This window comes from Adiantum capillus-veneris, unplaced genomic scaffold (genome assembly GCF_014529385.1).
Source record: "Adiantum capillus-veneris isolate H3 unplaced genomic scaffold, ASM1452938v2 Hic_scaffold_976, whole genome shotgun sequence".
In the NCBI taxonomy this organism is placed as follows: Eukaryota; Viridiplantae; Streptophyta; class Polypodiopsida; order Polypodiales; family Pteridaceae; genus Adiantum; species Adiantum capillus-veneris.
The window spans coordinates 8346-36304 of record NW_028221931.1 but is presented as its reverse complement, the minus strand read 5'-3'; the positions used below and the strand labels follow the sequence as shown (position 1 = coordinate 36304).

General features: G+C 44.9%; 1 protein-coding gene across 4 annotated transcripts; it reads left to right on the top strand.

Moving 5' to 3' along the window:
- Positions 1-27359, top strand: LOC147416437 (uncharacterized). 4 transcript variants are annotated; one of them, XM_086508363.1, is made up of 6 exons: positions 1-230; positions 15498-15542; positions 25079-25135; positions 25220-25304; positions 26510-26551; positions 27277-27359. In XM_086508363.1, exons 1-6 carry the CDS (start codon positions 87-89, stop codon positions 27342-27344), a joined length of 441 nt encoding a protein of 146 aa, XP_086364489.1. In that variant the 5' UTR covers positions 1-86; the 3' UTR covers positions 27345-27359. The 4 variants fall into 4 exon arrangements, with proteins under 4 accessions (XP_086364489.1, XP_086364493.1, XP_086364492.1 ...); XM_086508364.1 differs by having other exon boundaries at positions 3-230; positions 25235-25304; XM_086508367.1 differs by lacking the exon at positions 15498-15542 and having other exon boundaries at positions 25235-25304.
- Positions 27360-27959: the final 600 nt, after the last annotated feature.

Sequence of the window (27959 nt, the reverse complement as noted above, 5' to 3'; positions counted from 1 at the left end):
TTGGACATCTACTAACTTGACGACAATCACCATTGGAACAAAGTATACGTTGGCGCGGTTTCTCGTTGTTTCTTGACATACTGCAGATGGAGGTGGCTATGGAGGTTGTGCAAACGCTATCAGAGCCCTTCTATGCGCTACACGCCCTCACTTTCTTGTCCTACTTCATGGCTCGCCACGCAGCGACGACCTCCTCGTCGCCCCTCTTCCTCAATTATCTCTTGTACCGGGTAACTCTCCCCCCCCCGCCCTCCCCACCCCACCCCACAAAAATAAATAAATAAATCACATTTCAGCTGCATTTTTCATGGCAGGGGTATGCACGCGCCTGTCTTCCCGAAAATCCAGGTCGCATAAACTGGTCAATACTTGCCAGCTGTGTGGGAAAATAGGAATTCTTCCGAAAGCAAGACTTCTAGGCTCTAGCTGTGGGCTGTCCTCTTCTCACCAATCCTGCCAATTTATGAGCATGGCTCAAGAAATTGTAGATTAAGAGTATGCAGATGATTACCTTGTTGTTTACTCAGTATGCTCCTTATACTACCTTTTGCTTGGCCAGTGGTGCGATCATAAACTGGCACAAGTCTTTTGGTTTTTGGGTAGGAGTCGAGGAGTGTCCCAGAATCATTTCACTTGGTTGACATGGGTCAGACATGAATATATCTCGGTTTCCACGAGGGTATTAAGGTTTCACCCCAGCATCAGTTTGAGCCAGTTTTGTAGTCCATTCAGAGGAAGATCTGTTATTGGTTCTCTATGCATTTGCCACTGACAGGTAGGGCTTTGATTGTAAATCAGGTTCTTCTTGCAAGATCTTGGTTTACTACCTATGGTTGGACCTTGTATGCCAGGGTTATGCCACAACTATGGCATTTAATGTGCAATTTTCTCTGGGTGTTCAGACGACTCTAGAGATAATCGCCCTAGAGTGCATTGACGTACTATTATTATGTCCTAAGAGGAGGGTGGACTGGGCATCAAAGATCCAGAGTGCAAATTAATGCATTGCTTTCAAAGCTTGTACTCCAAGTTTTGTTTCCTTGGGCTGAACCGTGGAAGCAATTATTGTATCATGCACAATATAGTGCAATTCCCAGATTTGACGGCCCTTGGCACACGGTGATATGGTTCCTTTTTCTGATGCCTTACTGGATGTATCTTATATGTCTCCTTTCATGCCCGCTGCCTGCTGTGGATATGGTTGTCTATGCCTCGTACATTGGTACAACAGTCCTCGATGTGCAAAGAAGATTGAGAGGCAACCTTTGATTTGGAATGCAAATCAAAGGAAAGTCAACAACTAGGAGAAAGGACTCACATTGATTGGCCCAGGTTGGATATTGGTCTAGCCTTGCCTTTATGCGGATGGTCTGAGCCTAGAGGCGTCATTGATAGATGAGGAGTTCATTGGTTGCGAGTGTGGGATCTTTGCCGGGGGGAGGGGGGGGGGGCGTCTGCTCATTTTGTTTGTGAGAAGACCAAGGATGGCTCTATTTGACTAGAGTATATTCCGATGTCAGACAATCTTGCTGATATCTTCACCAAACCTCTGCCACATGCGACATTATCCTCTCATGCCAGCTCCCTTGGACTTGTTTCCCGTCCGAGGAGCTGAGATGGGGTGTTCTCAGATTTTTGTATGGTGGTGGTCTAGTATCTCCCATGAGCAAATTAGGGAATGGGGGATGTTTTGTGGTTGTGCGTGGCCGTATTCGAGGTGGTGCACTCCACTGTGTTGCCCACCTGGTAGGCTAGCATGAGGTGGTAGCCTTGTTCCTAGGGTTTCAGTCTCGAGTGTTCTGTAGTTGTGCTACCAAATGTGTGTCATAGGTCACTCTAATGAGTTTACACATTTTTAGCAGTTTTTAGCCATTTATGGGGTCGTGGGTTTTTCTTGCTGAGCAGAGCAAACTCGCAGTTTCCTATATAGGCAACTTTCCTTCTAATTTTTGGGTCCCACAAGTTGGTAATATCTCTTTTACTAATTTGCCCCACTCGGCGAGGACCTATAAGTTGGTGAAAACTTCTTCTATTGCTTCTACTTCTTCTGCTGCTTCTTCTCTTGGAGTTTAGGCCCCTCGATTGGGATCTGCAGGTCGGCTAGGGTTGGGTTTGGGAAACCCCAACCGGCCGGGTCTTCGGTGGCTTGACACATCAACAATTTATGACAAGGTTTGTCATGTACTATCTTGCAAACAGGTCATGCTACGCACATTGTACAGTGAGATTATAGATTTCAATTAGGGAAAACATGTCCCACTCTTGCCCCTAGATGCGCCATCTTTTACTGTTTTCCCTCTATCAAGAGGGAGCATTACTAGCTTGACAGTTTGCAATATGCTTATAGGTTGATGTATGCTTAGATATTGCAGAGGACAAATAATTGTTGTTGCTTATGCACATGGAGTACATGGTTTCTATTTATGTTGGGTGTGGTGCATCCATGAGTCATGGGCCTTTTGGATACCAGCTATGTTATACATGTTGTGGCATAGTGATCAATCGGTCTTATGCAGAGTATGTATTGCACAGGATGGTTTAGAGTGGTTCTACGCATGCATCATGTGGTTTCTTCCTGACCTATGTACCTTATGGGCTGTGCCCCTTGTGGAGACAGTCTAGGAGAGACCTCCCTACATGTTTGGATATGTATGCTTCTGGGGTGGTTCAGAGTCCTTGTGCTGATTATTTATGCTATGGTATGATTACTTGGAACACCAACAGGTTGCAACATGTACATTACGAGGGTCTAGAAGGATGTTTTGGGGACGCACAGATGGCCAATCAGGTGTTGTTGGCCTCCGCTTGGTACATTGCATCATGCTGGACGTTGCATGAGGGAGTTATGGCACGGTTGAGGCGCTTGATTCGAAACTTCCTTTTTGGGGGATCAGACAGCACTCGTGAACTCGGGCTAGAGTACAATGGTCCATAGTGATTCTCTCCGTGGAGAGGGTGGTGTGGGTATCATTGATCGTGAGTTGCAAGTCGTGCACTTTTTACCAAGCTCATTGGTAGGGGGATTTTCCATGCAATGAACCTTGGAAGATGTTACTTTAGTCCATCTTGGCTACAGTCACTTCCACCCATGGTGTTAGAGACATGCACACATGGACTGCAAGGATATGGTTTTTGATTACGGATGCGCCTGCGCACAGAGATCATCTGTCTCCTTTCACACGCTCATTGTTACAGATTTGTCACTCCTCTAGAGAGTGTTTAGTGAGCTAAATCCTTGCTCGAGAGGAGATTGAGCGACAGCCTCTTGTATAGAATTCTTTGGTCACCATACCTATCCACTCATAGTCTCGAGAGAGACCTCAATAGCTAGGGCAACGATTGCACATTGATTGGGCTATTTGGGATGTCGGTCCGGCAACCTCGATGACCACGTGGTGTCGTGATAGATTGTTGCTGGCTGATATCTTGGGAGAGAGGTATGATATCCGTAGAGGGATTCAGCCCAGAATTCTTGAGATCGAGTTTGCCATTTCAAGCTTGTGGAACCAACTTATGAGAGGTGATACTATGCTTCCACAGCATCAGGGTTGGTGGGGGTTACTTTGATAGGTCTAGCACAACCCCCTTTTTGTCAAGTAACAGCTTTTTTCGTTTCATCATTGCTAGAAAGCAGGACTCTTTTGCACACATACGGATCCATTTTTACTTTGATAAGAAAGGGCTTGCTCTTTCTAGCCTTGCTTGGTAGCCGATCAAAGTCGTTGATTCTTGTGGCAGAAAGCGATACGTGGATCCTCATCTCTCTGTAGAGGAGGTTGCCTCTTGGAGGGTTTGGATTTGGGAGGGTCGTCCTTTGTCTCAACTATAGTGGGATCTTGGTGAGTGGCAATGGCCGTCGGATGTACAGAGACATGTTTCAATCACCTTTTTTGAGTATTTAGTCAGGATAGGTCGAACATTACTTGTGTGTAAGAAGCCTCGGATGCCCAAAAGACAGAGAGTAGTTACATGTAGGTTTGTCACATGGTTTCATGTATCAGTTTTGGCCTGCGTTGTGGGCTTTGTGAGTGGCACGAAGGATTCCTTATTTCCATTGGCTGCTTACTCATGATGGTCTTCCAGTTGGCTCTTGGAGTGCTTAGCTGGGCTTCGATCCTCTATGTATACGTTGTACAGGTAGGATTGTGGAGACTCCTAGCCACTGCCTTTGGGAATGCTTCCCATCTCTCTTTGTTTGGGGAGCTCTTGCATTGCTTCTTTCTAGAGCAAGGGTCCAATTTGTCTTTCTTACGTGGGGAGCAGTCTCCATTGTCCTAGCTTCTCATCTCTCTTTGTTTGGGGAGCTCTTGCATTGCTTCTTTCTAGAGCAGGGGTCCAATTTGTCTTTCTTACGTGGGGAGCAGTCACTTCTTTTTTTCGGGTGTTGCCACGGAACTAGTTTTTATGGTGACAACCTCAGGGTATCTCATTGGTACCTTGAGTATGGTAGCCAGAGGGGATGCACGGCATGATGCTCCTCCGTTCCAAGATGAGGTGTTCTGCATACTAGATGCCATTACGTTGTGGAACGTTTGGTGAGCTTGTTGCCACCATGTTCTCAGTGCGGCACCGTCCTTTATTGTGGAGATCCTTGTGGACATTTTGGTGGGCATCAGACACACTCTATGTAGCTAGTGGGATTCAACAGCGGGTTCCTTGCGGGCGGCTCGAGAGCACAGGCTTTTTTTCATCACACGATGGGCTCACTCTCATATGTTCTTCAATTTTGTCAGAGATCACATTTAGTGGCATTACTCCCAACCGCAATGGTTCATCCTACACTCCTCTCATACCCCACCTTGAGGAGTTGCCTTTAGTGGATTCTTCCATATCCACCTTTGGTTTTTTCGGCCCTGTACATCGTGCAAGATGGGCTATTTCTAGCATCTCGAGGGTTCTTCTGTACTCGGATTTATAGAAATGATCTTTTCAAAACACACACACACACACACACACACACACACACACAGAAATGAAATGAAATGTTATATTAACGTCTTCGAAAGGCCAAAATGACCTATGAGACCAAAAAGTTACAATTGGTGAATCTGATATCACGTCTGGGTACGGAAATTACAAAGAACTAACACACCAAGGGAAAAGGAAAAAAAGGAAATTAATCTGAAGCTGATTCGGAATTGAGGCGAGATATGTGGGGGAGGGGGTGTTTGGTGGGTTCAAATGAAATCTCTCATTGGTCGCTGTCGAATCTCATCAACCTCCTCCATGGTCAATACTCTGGTTGGGCGTCTTGCATGTGGAGCTAGAGTGATCTGTATCTTCTGATGCAGCCTTCGTCGATGGTGGGAGACCCCTCGAGGTTGCGGGCGTCTCGATCTGCCTAGTTCAGTGGCTCGGTCAAGCAACATACCTCTAGTGTGGGTGGGCTCTGAGATCTGTTGTGATGACTGCTCCTCTGGCTCTCCCCTGGTTGGTGTAAAGAAATGTGTGATTCGTCTCTGAGGTTGTCTTTCCCCTAATGTCCTCAACAAGCTCTCCCTAAGTATGCGCAACTCTAGCAGGAACAATCCGAGACATCTCCGATCCTCGTATCTCATGACTCTAGAAAATGGTCTGAAATCTTCTCTGAACAAGCAGTGGAAGCGACTGCGTATCTCATCGTACATCGGGCACTGACATGTGTAGTGCAGCTTTGTCTCTGGCTCTGTGTTACATAGGTGACATATCTTGGCCCCTGCTGGCACCCCTTGAAATTGGCCAGTTTCGATCTGGAGCTGATGTGAGGATGTGCGTATTTGCCCAATAGCGCATCGTATCCCATGAGATAAGTGTGTATTAATGTATGCAGGTGTAGTCACAAAACTGTCCTCCGTGAGTTGGAGCAGATGCTCTCTCTAGAAGGCCATCTTCGTGCCCAACTCCTGTGTCGGCTGTATACATGTGCTCCTAGTATCTCGCTAAATCAGATCCTGGCGTATGAGTCTGGTGATCTCTGTCCGTGTGAGAGACAAGGAGGGTGCATCCAGGAAGTATTGAAACGGAGGCAATCTATCCATGTGACTGAAACCATGCTGTCATCTGTCCATACCAACATGCTGTATCGCCTTGTAGCGCTAGTTGTCGAGATGACTCCGGGGCAAGCCGAGCGTATCTCTCCCTGGGGAGATCCCATAAACTGTGTATAAAGGATACTGATCTAGTCAATGCCTCCACCACGAGAGGCGAGGGGGGGGGGGGGGGGGGGGGGGTTGCGGCTCGGATAATCTCATGCGGCACTGAGGCCTTAGCTCGAATCATCCGAGCGATCATAGAGACCAGAGGCCTCTCCATACATCTCCATCCATCTGTGTTGCCAGATCACTCCCATGATGGTCTACTAAGGGTCCCCATAAATGAACCCCATTAGCTGAAGTCACTAGAGTGTCAAAAAGCTAGAGCTTTGTTCGCGGTTCTTGAAACTGGACCTGCGAACACATCCTCTCCAGTCCTCCCAAGGCTACATACGCTCTTGTTAGTCTATCTCTGATGCTCTCCTCAGTGAAAACACCGGGCCACTGAAGACTACCCCAAGATAAGTCTATGCATCTGAGTACTCCACAGTCTCCTGGCCATACGTAAAATGTGGGTGCTGACCTCCTGACCCACTGTGGTGTCGTGTTGGACACCATAACCTTGGTTTTCCCCAGGTTGACAGACAATCCACTGTGACGAGCAAATGGATGCAAAGCATCTAAATGACGTTGCATCCCCTCTGGAGAGTGAGAAATCAACACAATATCATCAACATATAGTAACAAGGTAATCCATGTCCCTACTAGCTGAGCCCCTTTGTCTCCCTGACGCTCTACATAGTCTGAAAACTCATCCACATACATCCCAAAAAGAGTCAGAGATAGGGGGCATCCCTGCTTCACTCCAATAGTTGTAAGGTGTAGTGGAAGTGAATGTTGAACTTTGCTCAAGATGAGTGCTCCGAACTGTTCTCAAGGGTTCCGTTTACTTACGGAAGGGAGAGCCTTCCGTTCCTTTAGTGAGAGAGTGGAAATGATCACAAACAAAGTGGCATAACACTGTGAATGAAGGTGCTGAGACTGAGAGATAGAGAGAGAAGAATACGACACCAGAATGTTGTCAAACCCTCCTCCGAATGCCCCACTCTTTATGGCGAGAGCGGTCTACTATTGATTGCACAAATCTCTACAATGCTTTGGACTTGTCGACATCGTGGACGACGATGAGGACGATGACGAGACGGGCTGAAATCTGAAAATGCCAAGACTGAAATCTGCAAATCTTTATTTGCTGAATTCTGCCTCTATGTCGATGACGACGGCGATGACGACGATGCAACGACGACGCCTGTCGCGACGAATCTGCAAAAACGCGAGGGTGCTCTGCAAATTCAAAAACGCTAGGGTTGATTTGTGTCCTGCTGCAAAAACGCTAATGATTTGAGGAGTCTTGCTGTCGCTAGGCTGCTGCAAATGCAAAACGCTGGGCTGATCTGCAAACTGAAGAAAACGCTGTTCTTGGCTGAAAACGCTAAGTCATCCGCCCGGGGGGGGGGGGGGGGGGGGGGGGGTCTTGCAGAGAAGGTGCATTGTGGATGTCAGGTCCTTGCTGCCTCTTCTGCTAGAAAGTACTAGCGCTAGGTTTCTTATGTACTTGCTTATCAAAATTGCCCTACCTAGTTTCCCAACAAAAGTCACTTGAAAATAATAAGAGAAAATTGGCTAAAATAGGGAAAATAGATCTATGCACTGTAAAAATGCTCCTGATGGGTTTTGAAGGAAATTTGATGATCATGCTGTGTGCAACCAAAGGATATGCATCTACTCTAAGTGCTTGGACATGCACGGTCTGCGAACAGACTTACAAAAGTGCCAGAACACTTCCTAAGCTACTGAACTGAACTGAACCCTAGTCATGAAGTAGCTTGTCCACGTACACATAGGGCTAGATGTGCACGTGACAATAGTGGAGTGGACCATGTCAGACATTCCCTCTGTAGTGCGTACCCGCCCCATCATCGTCCTGTATAAAGCCAGAATTCCCCATATCAGCTCTATAGGCTCACCCATGTCCTGTAGTTTGTGTATAAGTCTGGCTCTCGGCACTGTGTCAAAAGCTTTGCGGAAATCCACAAAGCTACAATAGATTCTCTTGCCATGGTGTCTGCCCTCCTCAATAATAGCTCTAAGTGTCAGAATCTGCTCAAGAGGGGAGAAACCTCTCCTAAATCCTGCTGGCCTTGGTGCTCGTACGCCCTCTCGCTCTGCCCATCTACTCAGCTCCTGCTCAAGAACGGATGCGTACAACCTAGCTAATGTGTGACCAACCATGATGGTGCCATCATTCCCGGGAATCATGGGATCTCCTGACTTGAAAATAGGCACAATCGTAGACATACTCCAAGTCTCCGGGAAGCCTTCATACATGGTTCGATTAAACATCATAGCAAGGAGCTCTGCAAGCATATCTCTGGCATGGATGAAATGCTCTGCTACCAGACCATCATGATCATGTGCTCTCCTTGTCTTCATCCTGTCAATGGCTTTCCTTACCCTCTCGGCAATAAAGAAAGAACATGTCTCCGGGCATGTCTCTAGTGGGTCCGGCAAAGGTGGTTGACCTGATGCTGTATGGAGAGATGTGGCATATTCCCCCGAGGTGACCGCTGGTGGTGGTGAATGCTCGTGGAATAGCCTCCATGCTTCGCTTGAGTCTTGACTCATAAATAGCTGATACAGATCCCACTGTAGCTGAAATAGATAAGCCCTTTTCTTTCGTCGCACTAGGTGGCGAAAGATAATCTGTGAAGTCGTCTATGTGTGGTAATACCCATGAGCACTTCCCTCTGTAATTTGATCCTCGTTTCTCTACACTCCTCGTCATACCAACTGTTCTAGTGCATGCTCCGAGATGGTCTCCGTGTAGGCTGGCTGTGGGGGTATGCCTTTGATGCAGCATCATGGAGTGTCTTTGTCAGTATCTGAGTGAGTTCAACTAGTGGCCGTCCTAGCTCCTGAGTGCATAGCTGTCTGTATATCTCATCCATATACACAGAATGTGTCACCCTCATGAAGGTATACCGAGTGTGCGTGGGGACCTCTCCTAATGGAGCTATGCTGAACTGAAACGCCAGGGTGAAAGACAAGATAGCATGATTAACTGCTACTTCAACTGGCCTATTGCCCACCATGAAATCCTGAAAGAATGGAATAACCCCTGCCTGGGCCATAACATAATCCACTGTGCTAGCACCATGTCGGTGTGGAAAGCAAGTAAAACCTCCAGCTATCGAAAATCTTTATAGGCCATTCAAAATGGCCAATCTATGTGCAATTCCCATATCTATCAAGTATTTGCCATAGTGTACTCATCTTGTGATAGTCTGGATAGGCCCATCTCTGTAACGTCCAGCTCCCCAAGCATCTCCTCGGAAGTATCATAAAATATTGTCTGGTGATGGGCAGTCCTAGCAGTGAAGTCCCCTAGTATGATAATGTCGCTAGCCTTGGAAAACTCCCATATGTCTTTATCCAGAATAGTAAAGGGGGACTGTCCTCTAGGTGATGCATATACTGAGGTACTAGGTGGAAAGTAACAGATAACAATGTAGAGGTATCTGCCCGTCTCTGCCCTGAGCCTTACCCACATGTACCTAGCCTGTTCATCCTTGCGTGCTATATATATCAATGGCTGCAACTCCTCCTTGAATAGAACTGCCACTCCCCCTGAGCCCCGTCCTCAATGTTCCGATCTGGTCTCTTGTTTGCAGGCTGTCTCCCATCTATTTCCGCTCACCTGTGGCATGGATTGCCCAGGGGCGTGATGGGTCTCAGAGTAGAAAATGATGTCTCTCCCTGTGAAACTATCCTCAAAGGCACCTACATCAAGACGGAGTGACCCATTACAATTCCAAGTTGCCATCTTTAGTGTGGTCCCATAGGTCTTGCACCGTCATGCGGAGCGTCGCTCCAATATCACCACCCTTCCATCCTTGTAAAAAGCAATCTTCCCTTTCTCCCTTGCTGCTCTAATTTTCGGCATTACTTCTTGCATATGAGCAATCTGAGAGAGGGTGAGGTCATCTCCAAGAAAGATGCCATTCTTCTTTAGAGTCGGTCTCTTCTTCAAGAAATCCTTCGCTTCCATGGAGGGGAAACGGAGGATGAGTGCCCTTTCTTTCGAGGTTTTTCCGTTGCTCCCATTTTTCTTATTGCCCACTCTCCAAGCCCTCATATGTGTCTGCTCGTTAACCCCCACCAGAGTCATGAGTTCTTTCACCTCTTCATCCACATTATCTTGGTCTCTGAGGCCACATATACTTACGTCTAAGGCCTGCACACGTCTCCTTTGCTCCTCTTCTAGTGTTAAGTTAATGATGGTTGGTGTGGGGTTGGGGGTGGGGGTTATTTCCTTGACCTTTCCTTTCTTGACAATCTCGATCCATTTTTTTGCCTTTTTTGCTTTTTGTTGGGTCTTCATGATGACATCTACCCACAAGGTTGTCATTTCTTTTTATTGCTCCTCACCTTCTTTGATGGCCCGCACTTGTTCTTTAATCTGGTTAAGCTCTTCAATTATCGAGGGTTGAAGCTCTCCATCTTTGAGGACGTAATGCGATCGCACCTCTGCAAGCTCTTTCTTGAGTAGTGCGATTTCCTCTTCTTTGGGCCTTCACACGATCCTCAAGTGTATGTATCGTGCTTTCCTGTGCTGCCACGCACTCGTCGAGTGCGTTAATAGTACCTAGGAGGTGGCGATTGATCTTGTTGATAGACTCACTCGTTTCTTCTTTGCATTTTTGAATGGCATCCTCCATAGGGTCATCCTTGCCATTTTGTTTCCTCATGACTGAAGGCCGCAAGGGGGAGGGGGGATCACCTAGGTATCCACCTTTTTTTTCCCTCCCCTCTACGCGCGTAGGTTTTCTCTCTCTACGCGTGCAGTTCTTTTTTTTTAATAAATTTTATTTTATATTTCTCTCTCTACGCTCGCAAATTGTCTCTCTCTCTACGCTTTCTCTCTCTACATTTTGCATTTCTCTCTCTACGTATTGGTAGCTTACTCTCGCTCTGCTCGAAAACTCTCGACTCTCTCTTTCTCTCTCTACGCAACGGGGGGGGGGGGGCAGGGTAGCCTGAGGTAGCGAGAGAGCTGGGGCAAAGAGCGGGGAGAGCGCGAGGCAGCAGAGCGGGGGGGGGGGGGGGGGGGGGGGGGGGGTTTGCAGAGGGGGAAGAGCGCGGTGCAGCAGGGCAGCGGGTAGCGGGTAGCGGGAGTGCGAGGCAGAGCAGAGCAGGGCAGGGCAGCGGGAGCACGAGGAAGCGGGAGCAGGGCAGGGCAAGCGGGAGCGTCAGAGAGAGAGAGAGAGAGAGAGAGAGAGAGAGAGAGAGAGAGAGAGAGAGAGAGAGAGAGAATTATCGTCCATGGAGGTCAGATATGACCCTTGGGACCAAAACAAATGTAAGGTGCAGCGGAAGTGAATGTTGAACTTTGCTCAAGATGAGTGCTCTGAGCTGTGCTAAAGGGTTCCTTTTACTTACGGAAGGGAGAGCCTTCCGTTCCTTTAGTGAGACAGTGCAATGGACACAAACAAAGTGGTGAACACTGTGAATGAAGGTGCCGAGACTGAGAGATAGAGAGAGAAGAATACGACACCAGAATGTTGTCAAACCCTCCTCCGAAGGCCCCACTCTCTATGGCGAGAGTGGTCTACTATTGATTGCTCAAAACTCTACAATGCTTTGGACTTGCCGACGATGTCGACGATGTCGACGATGAGACGGGCTGAAATTTGAAAACGCTAATGGCTGAAATGTGCAAATCTTTATTTGCTGAATTTTGACTCTATGTCGATGATGACGATGCAATGACGACGTGCATTCTGCTGTTCTGCTACTACCGGATCGCTGCAAGTGCAAAACGCTGGGTTGATTCTGCTCTTGAAGAAAACACTAGGCTTCTTCTAGGGGGGGTCTTGCTTGAGAAGGTGCATTGTGGATGTCAGGTCCCTGCTGCCTCTTCTGCCAAAAAGTGCTAGCGCCAGGTTTCTTATGTACTTGCTTATCAAAATTGCCCTACCCAGTTTCCCAACAAAAGTCACTTAAAAATAATAAGTGAAAATTGGCTAAAATAGGGAAAATAGGTCTATGCACTGTAAAAATGCCCTTGATGGGTTTTGATTGAAATCCGATGATCATGCTGTGTGCAACCAGAGGATATGCATTTAATCTAAGTGTCTGGACATGCACAATCTGCAAACAGACTCACAAAAGTGCGAGATCACTTCCTAAGCTTACTGAAGTGAACCCATGTCATGAAGTAGCTTGTCCACGTACACATAGGGTCAGATGTGCACGTGACATCCCCTCCTTTTCAAAGTGAGGTACTGGTATTAAACTGTATGGCGTCGAGGGAGATCGCCAACAATGTCTGGATGAATCCTGGGAAGGACTCTTCGCCGGCCTACTCTGATGCGTGGGTCATGCGATATTTGAACTTCATAAAGGTTTGCAACGCTTGCTTCTTTGGGCCGCGCCGAAAGCGACACAAAGTCATTTGTGGCTCCTTCAATGCTTCAACTTCGTTTATAGTCATGCATCTACCTTCTTCAAGAATCTCCGAGGATGAAAATTCTTGAAACCACTTCCAACACAAAAAACTTGAACATACCCATTCCATGTAAAGTGACTGGAAAAATTCTAGTCTTCTTTAAAGACTGTGCATGCAATGTAGATGAACATATAGATGGATTGCCAAACCGTTCATCAAACACACTCACACAATGGGGTCGAATCTTGACTTTCTGATCTAAATCTATCAACTGTGGCAAATCACAATGGAAATGCCGATGCTTTATGCTCAATCCTTCTTGTGCTCTTTCTGATACTGTGTCATGCCAAGGAAGACAGAGAATGTGGATTCCTTGAATGCAAACATTTCATGTTTTCATGGGTAATCCGCATACATCTGTGCTCATTCATGAGGGAATCGTGTTTATCGTACAATATGGCATGCCTATGAAAAGGGATCACATAAGGACGGTGACTAAAATACACGAAAGCATCACGAATGAAACATTGGAACAATGCGTGCTGACTAATCAATCGAACACATAATACTTATTGTTGGGGTTCTTTGGAACTCAATTCGAGAGCCAAGATCGGCTCTTCGTGATCTATCGAATCTGCAATGAGGTTAGCTTCACTAGACAAAGTATCAACTAAACCATCATCCTTGTGAACAATCACATCTTTATCTTGCAATTCATCTTGCTCGTGAATAATCACATCTTGATCATGCAAATCATCATGCTTATCATCTCTCTTATCATTATTATGCAAATCATGTGAGTCGCGCTTTGAAAAAGAAGAGACTGAGAGAGTCTCCTTCTCCTGAATCTCTCTAAGCTGCGCCTGCACATTAGAAAAAAGTAAGACCAATGCAGCTTTTCTTTCGTTGTGCTCACGCTCTATTTTGGCTCTTCTTTCTTTGTGCTTGCATCCATTTCTGCTTTTCTTTTTGCATTCTTGCTTCACGTTCTAACTTCCTGTCCATCATCATCTTGTCGAAAACCTCCATAAGAGTTGGTGCAATCCTTGGTGTAGATGGAGAAGGGGGAGAGTCAGAAAAACCTCATGGTGGGGAAAATTCTTCTTCGCTACTTACATGCTCATGACCTCCATGCGAAGTATCGATTTTGCTTCGGGTGACGACCATACACTGAAGTCTTGGGTTCTTAAGTTCACGAGGAACTTGGGTTCTTGTGGGTCTTGGGTTCTTGAGTCTTGAGGTTCTTGAGGTTCTTCTTTAGCTTGCAATCTGTGTTAGAGAAGGATCTTCTCTTACCCGAGCTCTTCTCTTTCCCGCGGGCGCACCCCTTGGCGGCCTTTTGCTCACACCAAGGTTGCTTTTTCCCACCTCACATCGATTGGTCGGCCGCTAAGTGCACGGTTCGCTCTCATTGAGTGAAAAGAGACACAAGGGGAGGCTGCACAAGCCTTCTTTCTTGGGTTTCCTGTCACTCTTCAAAAACACGATTAGGAATCGACACGCCCAAGAGGACTTGGGTTACGTGCGACCGCAACAAGCAAAAAAAATTCTTGTGGTTCTTTCCTTGAGTGATGCAGAACACTACCAAAGCTCTGATACCAATGTAAGGTGCAACGGAAGTGAATGTTGAACTTTGCTAAAGATGAGTGCTCCGAACTGTGCTCAAGGGTTCCTTTTACTTACGGAAGGGAGAGCCTTCCGTTCCTTTAGTGAGAGAGTGCAATGGACACAAACAAAGTGAACACTGTGAATGAAGGTGTTGAGACTGAGAGATAGAGAGAGAAGAATACGACACGAGAATGTTGTTAAACCCTCCTCCAAAGGCCCCACTCTCTATGGCGAGAGTGGTCTACTATTGATTGCACAAAACTCTACAATGCTTTGGACTTGCCGACGATGTCAACGACGATGAGGACGACAATGAGACGGGCTGAAATCTGAAAACGCTAATGGCTGAAATCTGCAAACCTTTATCTGCTGAATTCTGACTCTATGTCGATGACGACGGCGATGACGACGATGCAACGACGACGCGCTGAAAATGCAGATTCTGGAATTGCGTTTTCCGGGCTGAAACTGCCAACTACGCTGGATAGGACCGTGCGGCGAGGATCTGCTGTGGGAAGGTGAGATCTGTGAGGTTTGGGAGTTAGACTGCAGAGTCTTGATATTGAAAACTGAAAACCGCTGATGCTTCTTGGGGTCTTGTCGCGGAGAATTTGCAAAACGCTAGACTGTCATGCTGATGCAAAAACGCTAGGGCTGAAAGTTATGCAAATGCAAAAACGCTAGGTATTCTGCTGTTTTGTTACTGCCGGGTTGCTGCAAGTGCAAAACGCTAGGCTGGTTCTGCTCTTGTTGAGAAGGTGCATTGTGGATGTCAGGTCCCTGCTGCCTCTTCTGCCAGAAAGTGCTAGCGCTAGGTTTCTTATGTACTTGCTTATCAAAATTGCCCTACCCAGTTTTTCAACAAAAGTCACTTAAAAATAACAAGTGAAAATTGGCTAAAATAGGGAACATAGGTCTATGCACTGTAAAAATGCTCCTAATGGGTTCTACTAGATCACTTCCTAAGCTAACTGAACCGAACCCATGTCATGAAGTAGCTTGTCCATGTACACATAGGGTTAGATGTGCACGTGACAACAAAACATTACAACACTTTTCTACTCGGTGAAGGCAATCGATACATATCAGTTAAGACTGAGAGTCCATCAAAAGGGTAAAAGAAAAGAACAAAAACTAGGGGGGTCCCTTGCGGGGAGAGTCGGCTTAGGAGTTTGAAACTCTTGGATGATGGCTTTACCGCCTTGCTAAATTGCCGATTTACCTTGTTTGCGAGCTTCATGCATCTTCTTGAGTTCGCTTGTTTTAATCTTGAGTTGATTCAGGTGAGTTCCTCTGCAATCCAAATCTTTGTGAGAGAGAGAGAGAGAGAGAGAGAGAGAAAATTTTGATTGTTTTATCAAAACTTGCAGGAAACGCAAACAGTTTTGAGTCTTGCAGTGGTGCTCTGCTTGAAGGTATGCTTCGTTTTTGGCCTGATTTTATTTCAAATTTGCAAGATTAAACATCTTGAGTTTTTGAATACAAGACATTGTCAAGATCCGACTCTTCTAAACACAAGTACTTAAAGGCTTGTGTATACTTTTTTCTCATTTGTCTCCAGAAGTTTGTGCCTTTACTCGTGTGTACTTGTGTGGGTGTGTATGTATAGCTAGATAGGAGATAGTTTTGCATCCATCATGATCATTTTTCTTAAGCGCGTGTTCGTGTCCCGAATGGAGCTAGTTAAACAAACACACACCCACACACACACACTCTTTTTTTTTTGTAAATCGATTTGATTAATTTACTAGTGGGAAACCTCAAAGCGAGGAAAATCCACCGAAAGGGTAATGTACAAGGGGAAGAACGCAGAACTACTCAGCTGTACAGAGTAGCTAGAAACATTCATAGGAAAGCCGATGCATCTCTGCGGTGATATCACCAACTTCAAAAGCAAACCGTAACGATTGCCTAAGGGAAAGCTTGAAGAGTGGGAACGGGTCTGCATGAGTACGACGAAACATGTAAGCATTACGCTGACGCCACAGGGTCCAATAAGCCCAGTATCTGACCCACATAAAGAAGACCGCAAAACGCTGTAGTGTTGGTGAGAAAATGCCAAATGCTCAGAACCTTTTGTGAAAAACAACCCTAGGAAAGCAGAGCCGCATACAGGCAGATACACGGCGAAGGAAGTCTCTAGTAATGCAACAATCCCACAACAAGTGGCAAATATCCTCTTGTGCTGTGGAGCAACGGACGCAAGAGGAGGGGCGAATATGACGCGCCCTAAGAAAAGTGCCAACAGGAATTACTCAAAGCAAACAGCGTCAAAGAAACAGTCGCTCCTTCAAAGGCAAATGGCTTTTCCACAAGGCAGAGAGAAGCTTCCTCCACCAGAGATTAGATTTGTGCATGTGCCAAAGGGCATTGCAATGATCAGCAAGCCATGATTGTGGTAGCAGAAGAGCATAAATTCGACCCGCAGAAATATCTCTAAAAGGCGTTTCCCAATCAGACATGCGATCACCATCAGGTAAAGGTGAAACTGGCAAAAAGTCAAGCAACATACTTTGAAGTTCTCTCCAAAACTGACAGTAATGCATGCCCAATCCAAAACAGCGAGCGGTGAAGGGAAACTCAAAAGTATATCCAGCCTCATCGACTACATCCTCAACCACACGAATGCCACGGCCAGAGAGAAAGTAAGCCCTGGCGAGGGGAGTGGTCGACCAAAGTAAGAGAAAATGATCGCATCCAATGGAGACACACACACACACACACACACACACACACACACACACACACGCACGCGCGCGCACGCTTGAGTCTGGCAACCACTCATTGCGGGAAAGCAGCCCCATAGGCCAGCTTACATCAACATTTTGCTGGCCAGAGACCCTTTGCTATGCACCCTTCGAGGCTACCCCCCTTGCAGCCTCTTTTGGTTAACGTAAAGTGACCAGAATCACTAGCTTCATTAGCTTTTTTCTGGTCCATAAAGGAAGTCTAAATCAGCCTCAAGAGGAAGCCAATTCTGTTGGCTGCAAAGTTCTGAAGATATTGACCCATAGATCTCAGCAGCAAGACGTCCTAGCAGTTCTCTTCTTTGGCTGCATATTCCATAACATCAGCCCTTCTGATTTGCAGGGGAATGATCTCGTAGATCCCACTTAAGAGTAGCCTTCAGTAGTATCAAACATAATTAGACTCTTAGATCCGTTGTGATAGTTATGGGCTATTGCCTTCAGTACACCGCACAACACTATCCAAAAGCAAAACAAAGGGAAAATGAAGACAACACACATGCAAAGCTTAATTTCTTCTTGTCATCATGTAATTTTAAGCATGTTACTCATTAAATGAGGTGTGCTTATTCTGGCTTGAAACCGTAATTCAACATCTCATTTATTAAGCTAAGTAATTATGCCCAAGGAAAAGTCTCCACTTGCCTTGGTTCTCAAAACTCTGTTGAGGACTTTCTTGGATATTAACGTCTACATTTCTCTAAGCCATGCCATTCTAAATACTCCTATTGTTATCACCCTCTTGCGTTCTCAACCTTTAGGGCCATAGGTTACCAAGAGGGTTTGAATTTGTTTCCCCAGTGATGTAATCTTTATTTTTACATTCCGATCTGGTCTATCTGAAGTTTCAAGTCTCAAAGTAAGCCACGAGTTCTTTACCACATGATACACTTAATTCACATTTTACATTGTTATGTTATGCATGTGCATGGTCATTTAGTGTCTAGATATATCTGTCAACATTTAGATTGAAGTTCTTTATGAAACCTCTTGAATGGCATTTGAAACATGGACTGAAACCTCTTGAAATGTTTCAAAACTTTCTATTGTAAAACTCCATGGCTACTGTGCTTCTTGCCCAACCCTCCCTCTAGCACTAAAAGATCAGCAATTTGAATGCAAAATTCGTTTTCTTATTAGCGCTCTTAATCGTGATCATCACAGACAAATCGTGATCAGTACAATCAACCCAACTTCAATGTTGATGAAAAAGAAAAAAACACCAAGAAAATGTTAACTCATGATTGATTATAAGATGTATGTACACAATGAAAGAGAGATCTCCTTTTCTTCACAGCAAAGAGACTACAAAAAAATCACCTTCTATGTAGATGCTTGTACATAGAGCATTCAATGCCAACTTGGGAATGAAAAAGGAAGAGATACACCCTCAACCAAGCCTCAAAATCATGTCTAAATGCCTTAGCTATGGCTCTCCATCAAGACTGAAGGTTCTACCCTCTTCTTTGCAGCACCTTCTTGCTGCCCCTCTTGTACAGAACGACCCTTGCTGATGAAAACACTCTCTCACTCCTATCCCCTTATTACATTCCAAGTTTATCTAAGAAGCCTTTCTACTTCTACTTCTTGTAAAACTATTTTTACATAGAAAATCTATGTCGCTTACTAAAAATAGCGCATGCACAACACTGTGTCACATTATTTTTGCACTTTTATTCTAACTCAGTACTTTATATGATTGTTCTCGTGCAAATATGATGCATTCAAGCTTTTAGAAAAAGACCGCTCACATTTTGGCCCAATGCCAAGGTGATTCACTATGGGCTGAAAACAACGAAAAACAGCCACTTTTCGTGATGGATGAATCTTTCTTTGCGAAGGAACTCCCCTTTCGAAATGACATCTCTCAGGATGCTTTGGGCAGCAGTAGGAGGGCTCGAAATCTTCATCTTCTTGGGTGAAATCTGCAGCAGCTGGCACCTTCTACAACAGCCTCCAGCAAGGAAGAAAGAGGCTACTTCTACAGTACTGGAAGCCCTGCAAGAATAGAGAGCTGTTGGTACTTATTCGGCAAAGATAGGGGCTGAACAGGGGCACCAAAGATGGGGGCAAGATGGGATCACTCAGAAAGAGAGCTGGCTGCTTTTGTGCCATATTGAGAAAGAGGATGAGATCACTTTTATCAAAGAATTCCGCCTAGTTTTGGGCTGCTCTCTTTTACTTATGCATTGTCCACTTAAAGTGGACGGAGGGTGTGACGTAGATACTTTTGGGTGAAGAGATTTTGGGACTCTGCTTTTAGGCATCCCTTGTACTGTTTCTAAGCGCCCCTGGGGCCTCACTCTGCAGAGGATCTGGACGTCGAGTGTGAGAGCAGAGGACTCTCGGGAGTTGTACTGTTGCCATTCGTAATAATAAAGAAATACCAGAAGGGGCACCGGTCTTTGGGACCAGTGCATCTGGGCACAGGACTCTGCCATGCCCTGCCGTGCCGTCTCTCTCTCTCTCTCTCTCTCTCTCTCTCTCTCTCTCTCTCTCTCTCTTCGAGTTTAGTGATTTTGCAGTTTCTGATCGTGTGTTGTTATTGAATTCTCGCTTAGAGTGTCCAAGCCTGTAACAGCTAAACCCCCCCCCCCCCCCCCCCCCCCCCCCCCCCCCCCCCCCCAAGGCTTCTCACCTAAATCTACAAGTTACTAAACTTCTTTTGAGATCGGTTTCTCTTGTCCTTTCGGCCATCCCTTTCCAGTTGGGCACGTCACATGATCACTTTTTCACAAATGGAACCTTAAACCTTTTCTAAAGATCCTTTGTCTTGGATAGAGAAGGTACGATCATGGGACTTTCATATGAGATGACTGATCATATTATTGAGAGCGCGAAGGAGTGCTTTGAAGATGTATGCAAAGGATTAAGGATATTGGTGTAGGTAGACGGAAAATGATGCATTCTCCCTTGCATGCTGTAGCCTTTGTATTGCATCCAGTATGGCTAGCCAAGATTACAGGTAATGAAAGAGAGGTCCATGAAGGCTAATGTCTCTCATACAGAGGTATACTAAGGACATAGAAACATGGGACAGGGGAAGGGCACAGGGACATGGGAAAAGGCCTCCCCGAGGACTGGGAGAAAAACTGAAATTTAAAGTTGACCGTTTTTTGGAAATTATTTTGGCATATATGATCTACATTTAGAGACCAACACATTGATAACTAATTTGCAAAAAAGAGAGAAGAAATATGTAGTCATATTAGCAAAAGACAACAATGGTGTACTCATGGTGTGATTAGCAAACCTTAGTGTACAATCCAAACAAAATGGCAAAATGGGAGGGGAGTGTACATATATGTAGTGATAGAGCGAGGTGAAGGGGTGTTGATGTCCTCACAAAGGTTGCAGGGTTATTGACCACTTGAGGGTTGCATTTTGCCGCTTTGGCTGCTTCATAGACCACAACTTGTCAAGGCTTCAGAGAGCGTGTGATGAAGTTTGGGCAGCGGCCAGCCCATCCTCTCGAGTCTTGGCCCTCGGATCTCACTCTCTCTTGCCTTCAACTTCTCCCACCAAGACATAGAGCACTCCAAGGCTCAAGCTCGCTGCTCCATCTTCCAAGCCAAATGCTTTGCAAGTTTGCAGATGGGCCAAACCAAGCATCCTGAGTGGCAATATGTGTTTTTGCGGGCATTCATAGGACGATGGCCCTTTGCGTATTAGTGCACATATTTTGGGCATTGTTGGCCATGGTGTGGGAGGCCATGTGATGAGGCCCCAACCGATGTTGTAGAGATTGTCAGAAGATTGCATGCAGATGCAAGGCCAGAGGGAGAAGACAGAGCTGCTTTTGTAGATGCATTGGTCATTGATTTGGAAGGAGATGCCTCTCAAGCTCAAGGAGGTGCTTCAATGAGTACGCATGCTAAGGGAACGACTAATGTAAGTGGCTCTTCCAAGTCCAATGTGGGGTCCTGAAGCAAGAAGAGAAAGGTTGCTCAAGGGGGTTTGGCAAGTGCATTTGGCTTGCAAGCACGGAAGCAAGCAGACCAAGCCTTGTGCAGGTTTTTTTATGCTGAGGATGTTCCTACATGGAAAGTAAGGAGTCCTTACTTTTTGCAGATGGTGAAAGCTATTGCACAAGCATGTCCTTCGTATGTTCCTCCCTCTTATCATGCTTTGCGCACCACAGAATTGAATGAGGAGGTCAAATGCGTAAAGACTGAGATTATGGGTGTGTGCGAGAAATGGAAAAGATATGGATGCTCTAATGTGTGTGATGGATGGTCTGACACTAGGGGCAGGCCTATCATTAACTTTCTTGCATGCTCTATTCATGGGTCAGTGTTTTTGAAAGCTGTAGACACATCTGGGGAAACAAAGACATGGGAATTCGTTTTTAAGCATCTCAAACAAGATATGAGAGATGTTGGCCCAACAAATGTTGTGCAGGTATGCATGGACAATGCAACCAATTGTGTTGGTGATGGGGAGATGATTGGAAGGGAGTGGAAATACATTTTTTTACCAGATGTGCTTGCCATTACTTGGACCTTTTGTTTGAGGACATTGGACATATTGGTTGGGTTGCAAAAGTGCTTGAGGATGCAACAAAGATTGTCACATTTGTGACAAGAAAGTCTACTGTGTTGGCATTGTTTCGGCAACTTAGCAAGAAGGACTTGGTGAAGCCGTCAGCCACTCGATTTGCGTACTACTTTATTATGTTGGCCAATCTTGTGGATGAGAGATACATGCAAGGTATGCACAAGCTTATGATTGATGACAAATTTGTGAAGATTAAGAGGGAGCGGAGCACAAAATTTTAAAATCAGAGATGCATGCAAGGTATACACAAGCTTATGATCAATGACAAATTTGTGAAGATGAAGAGGTCCAAGACTGAAAAGGCTACCGAGGTCTCGAACATTGTGTTTAATGCATCCTTTTGGCAAGAGGTCAGGCTGATTTTGAAAATTTGTGCTCCGAATTTGAAAATTCTCCGTTTGGCTAATAGGGATACGGATCTCATGGTAGCGATGAGAAAGATTAGGGATCTACGCATTGAAAGATGGAATACGTTGCACACACAGTTACATGCTGTTGGATACATGTTGCATCCTATATAGCGAGGAAGAGGGCAAGAAAGTGATGGCGAGGTGCATGAAGGATGGATAACATTCTTGGACAGGTACACCAAGGATGATTTGACCTTGCAAGGCACCCTATTTGATGAGTGACATTTATAAAGCTGAAAGCAAGTCATTTGCTCATCCAATTGCAAAGGATTCAAATAGGATGCAAGAGGGAGTGAAATGGTGGGCAACTTTTGGGGCTTGCACACCTGCTTTGCAAGCTCTTGCTTTGAGGGTGCTTTTGCAAGGGACATGTGCTTCTCCATGTGAGAAATTGGAGCACCTTCTCTCTCATTCATACCAAGAGAAGAAATAGGCTACTCCCATCTCATACAGAGAAGCTTGTGTACATACACACGAACTCGAGGCTCATATTCAAAATCAAAGAGCGCGGCTATGAGAGAATGGAGGTCACATTGGAAATGCTCAATAAGGGAAAAGATGAGGACCGCTTGCTTGCCTTGCAAGAGATTCAGGAGGCCATTGCAGAGAGTACTACAGATGCGAAGAGCCTATTTCCATTGCTGGTACTAGTCATATTGGAGCATCATGCTCAGTTGGTGGTGATGAGGATGAGGATGAGAACGAGGACGAGGATGATGTTGCTTATGACGATGAGGATGTGAGCTATGGTGAGAGTTAGAGCTCACTCCGTCTGGCCGCCTGCTTATGGACCATGGTTTTGGACATTTACCTATACCGTATGGTGTTCACTGTTGACTCTACAGTTTAGATTCTAGCCTGTAGTCTCTACTTATGTTTTGGATTCAGCCTTCAAGAGACTACACTCCTAAATGTTTTTTGGCCTACTTCTACAGTCTTGACTCCTTATGGAGGTTACTTCATTACTTAGAGGCACCATCTCTCCACTTTTTATTCTCTGTCTACATGCCTGATTGACACATGGTCATTGACTGAAGTCTGATTGGAATTTGGTCTACCCACTAGTGACTATACCATCACTCGTGTCACGTGTGCAAATTGAGCAACAAGCTAGTCTCTAAATTCTAATTTCTAAAGTTTCTATGGTTTTGTCTTTGTGTATAAAGTTTTAAACATGGTGGTGTAGTATGTAGCATCTTATGTAGTAGGCTATGTGAAGACTGACATGTCGAATTTCAGGTGGTCTGATCCGTACTTATTCCGTATTCCGTACCTGTGTGCGTTCGACGTGTGATTGACGTATGGAAAAACTATGCTACGTGTGGAGGCGTAGAGGATGGAGTACCAGCGATGTAGTGAGTTCAAGCAATATAAAGAAATACCGAGAGGGGCGCCAAGATTTGGGGCCAATGCTCTCTTGGGGTGGATCTGTGCCACTCCTCGTCTCGTGTCGTGCATCTCTTTCAGTTCAGTCGTTATTTGAAATGCTTAAAGTTGTTTAGTCTGTTCTTTTTCCGTTGGCTCGTGGTGCCCCCTCCCCCCCCTCCCCAAAAAAAAAAAAAAAAAAAAACCCCAACCCACCCCCACACACACACCCCAAAAAAAAAAGTGAAACAATCCTATAACTTGTCCTTAAAAAGGTCACAAAGGCTACTTTTTGAATTGTTAAAACTGGTCAAACACTGTTGACTGTCTCCACTTGGCCGTACTCGACTGCCTTGTCCCTCGTTGGCCATCCCTAGCATCCTCACTTGAAATTTGTTCGGCGGTTTTGGAAATCTCGTCTCCTCACATCCCCAATCCTGGGACAGTGTCCCCACGTCCCTAGCTTCCTAGCAAGGCACTCTATGTGACGAACTTGTTACATACAAGTTTGAACCAAGTTCATTTGCTCGACAAAATGGGAAAAAGGAGGAAAGAATGCATCCAGGTGTCAAATATTGGAAGACATTTGGAGCGGTACACCTGATTTGTTGCACTTGGTGATCAAGGTGCTCTCACAAGAAACTTGTGTATCCATAGTTACAAGGAAACTCTGTTTCTGGGCGTATCGGATTGGAAACTCTGTTTTTCCAAGGTCAGTTGTTTCTTGTTTCTTTTGTGCCGCTTCTTAATGAATTTTTTGAAGGTCACATACAAATTATAACTCTAATAGTCCGTTTCTAATCCATTCGATTGCAAAGAGCAAACCATTTCCAACTTAGATGGCCTTTCCAGTCTTGTTTCCATTTCCCGTTTCATGTCACTATGTGTGCATCCCTTGTGAGAAATTGGAGTACTTCTTCTCTTATCCAAATAGTGAGGACAAGTAAGTTACTCCCAAAATGTATAGAGTAGTTTCTATACATTTAGGCTAATTTGGTGCCTTATCAACAAGGTCAAAGAACAAGGCTACGAGAAGATGAGATTGCATTGGAAATGCTAAACAAGGAGAAAGAAGGAAACCCAAGAGGAGGAAGAGGTTGCTCTGCCCTTACCATCAACAGAGTGACAAGCTCGGGGGATGTTGCTGGCCCTAGTTCCCAGGATGAGCACGACATGCGGATGATGATGAGGAGGAGGTGGAGGAAGAGGGCCCTGTCCTTGAGGATGTTGGAGATGCGTAGACTAGTCACGACTCATGCATGCTGCAATCTAGAGTCCAGACTCTACAGCCATGTTTCATTCAATGTTTGTTTTCATGTTTTCATATCTACTACCTAGCAGGCTTTGTCTTTAGTATCTACTATAATCTATTTAGTATCCCTTCTCAATTTGATATTAGTACTTTGGAGCTTAGTCGTGTTATTTGATTGAACATTTCTCGATGCACACTTTTGTTAATTGAGGTATGAGTCACGACATGCTATCCAAAAATCCAACTTCTGACTACTTTTAGCGGTTATTAAATAGGGTTGGTCCTAAGGCCTTGCATTTTTAAACGGGGTCGGTTTTTAGTGGTTTTTAAACAGGGTCGGTCCTATGGTCTTGCATTTTCCCTCTCGCTTTCCCTATATTGTCTACTCTTGCTGCCATATTCCTATCTTCTGCTGGACTTAAATAGAAATTCAAAACGAATGCATAAATGGTACTCGCAAATGATAATATTTGCAGAGAAATTCGCTTACACAAAAAAGCAAGGATAGTACGCGTCAATTCTATCATTATATCCTTAGAAAGTGGTTTCTGGTTGAGCTCTCAAGGAGCTTTGGATGTTAACCAATGTGCATTTCTCAAATCTTTTGTGTTTTTGGACAGTGGAGGAAGTGTCAAAGCTACGAGGCCTTAGTGGGAGATGGCCTTCTTTATGCAAAGGTATGCCATAATACAGTTTGGAAAAGTATACTGACTGAAATTTATGATTAAGGTCGTATTTTCCCCTGTTTTCAATGAGTCCAGCATGTTCATCCACAGGGTGTTTTGATGCTCTTGGCTACCTTGCTGGACAGGCGTTTGGCAGCTTGGTATTTGTTATTATTTACAGGTTTTCTTCCTAGTCTTTCTTCTTTGTGTGCTTTAATCTAGTGCAAAACATCTCTCCCTTATTCCTTAAAAAGTCACATTTACCTTGCTGATGAAGGCCTCAATTATAGTTCTCACCTGCTTTATTCTGTGTTTGTTCTCTCTAACTTTGGTTTCATTATGACCTTTACCATGCTCAAAATAAGTTCGAATTTTGGAATTTGATTTAAGGTTGCCAATCATTTTTGATCTAAAATTTACATTTTCTGACGATGGTGGAAAGATGCACCATGTTTGTGAAAAGACCTGGAACGGGAAAATGGCAGAACTGCATGTACATACAAGTCTCTGCATTTAAAAACCGTTTCCCCAGCTACTCAACTTGAAAGAATGCCTCAATTCAAATAATATATTTGCTTCAAGCTACCAAAGCTATTGTACAAACATGGTGCCTTTGAAGGTGGGTCCTATTAGGTCACAGTAGCTTCAAGGATGAGAATCAACCAGATTTGTCAATCATTCAGAATGCTGATATCCGTAGCAGTTTTAACCAAGTTTTCAGGAATGAATGCCTGGGACCTGTTTGTTTCGAGTTTTTTTGCTAATTTAGATTGATGTGGTGCGCAATAGAGCAAAAAAAACAAATTCATGTTGTAATTTTCGAGTTAGTTTTGTTTCAACCTTAATTTTTTTCGGTGTAGCCACTCCTGATATTTTCCTTGCAGTTCCGAGATCTCCCTAGTACGTGGATTTACTATGAGAGAAATCTTATGTCGATATTAAAAGGAATCAGTTGGCGAGAAAAACATTTGGAAGGTTACTTGCCTCCTATCTGCTTCTGAAAATCATTTGCCTCTCAAACTCACTTGGTATCAAGGATACTACCTGCACCTTTGTGCTGAAGCATTATTGGAAGTTTAGTAGATTGACCAGAGAGGTTGTATCCCATTTAGTTGAAGCTTATGCTAAGTGCAATCTTGCAAGTGAAAGTTCAGAAGCAATTTGGAAAGATGCTTTAATCAATATGAGCTGTGTGGTAACATCTGAGACATCTTTGTGGAATAACCGTTTGCCTGCTTTCGATTTGTTTGGCAGTGGTCACTTTCCAATAGAGAAAGAGCTCTGACGTGTTCTAAGAGCTGGAACTTCTGATACTTCATAGTTTTCTTGTTGTTGAGGCTTAAATGCATGCTGCTTGATCTTTTTCAAATTGTATTGGTTTTGCAGTTATTTTTCTTCTCTGCCAGCAGCCTCCCTTCAAAGGCTTAGGTAAGACTCTATGCTGCCTGTATTTTTCAGAAGCTAAGGCTGCTTTTTAAAAGTTCTCCTTCTGTATGCAGCAGGTTTTATTGTATATGTAGCAAGAACTGGATGTATGTTTACTCTAGGGTGCTTGTAAATGGACTGAACTAACAAAGCTGGACGAAATTTGTGCAAATGTTGATTTGTGTGTTTCCTGAGATGAGTCCCATCTCTTTTCGTAGCCACATGCGGTAAATTTATTTCTAGGCTGTGAGGACATACCTGTGTAAAGTCAGGAGGCGCTACGTAGTACGGAGGCCTGAGAAATGATGTATGGGGGCTTGCCATGGCATCAAGCACTGTAATACACCCAACTGCTGTACCTACTAGTAGGGAAGTATGGCCAAATGAAGTATACAATAGCTTATGAGAAGCCTGCCTGATCTTGAGCTTGGAATTATTAGTTTCTGTATGGTGTGTGTGAGTCAGGAGTCTGGGGGCTTTGTTGGAGAGTCAATCCAGTTGTTGCACTCTGTGCAGTGGGGTTGGCCCCTGACAGGCTGGCACCATATCTTTTTTGGTTTTTTTCCGTGTTCATGTTCTCTTATTTGCGACGCCAAATACCACAGATTAGAGGACTTAGTTTTCCCCTCCTCCTATGGGAGGGAGCTTGTTTACTTGATCAGGAGTATGCAGATGATACTTTGTTTTTTGCTGAATACTCATTGCCTATTCTAAATCTGTTGTGTCAGGATCTGGACAGATATTGTTGGCTAGTGATGCTGATATCAATTGGAGAAACTATCATGGTATTTCTTAGCGGAGTTGGATGAGTGTAGTGGGTCAAGCAGAAGGCTTCTCTTTGCTAGCATCGCAAGGCTGCCATGAGAGCTGTTAAGAGCAGGTTTACCACAAAGAGATGCATATATTGTTAGCATGCTCAGGGAAGTTTAAAACCGTGTCACTGTCTTTCATCGAGCATAATGGAATAGCATCATATGTCTGACTTGCCACTTCCACTGTTGTGTGCAGCCAGGCTCTCTTTCCTCAAGCCCATGGCTCAAGGTTTTCGATCAGTATGGAATAGGTGAGTGTAGCAGGCTAACGTGTATAGCAAGGCTGCCGTGAAAGCTCCTAGAGAAGGTCCACTACAAAAATACAAATATTGTGAGCAGGCTCAGGATGTCTAGGACTCTATAGGTCAGTCATTGATTTGGAAGTTCTTTGTTTGGGACTCTGAGGGGCGCCAAGGACACATTGATTAGGTTGGTTGGGAGAGACATCTCACAACATCCCTCTCCCAATGGTTACAGTAGTGGATTTCATGCTCGGATTGTAGAGATTGAGGATGTGACTCCCCCTCATTGGCAAGAGGCGATAAAGGGGCACTACTGATCTCCCTCCCCCATTGTAACCCACCTGTAGGGACTACCTC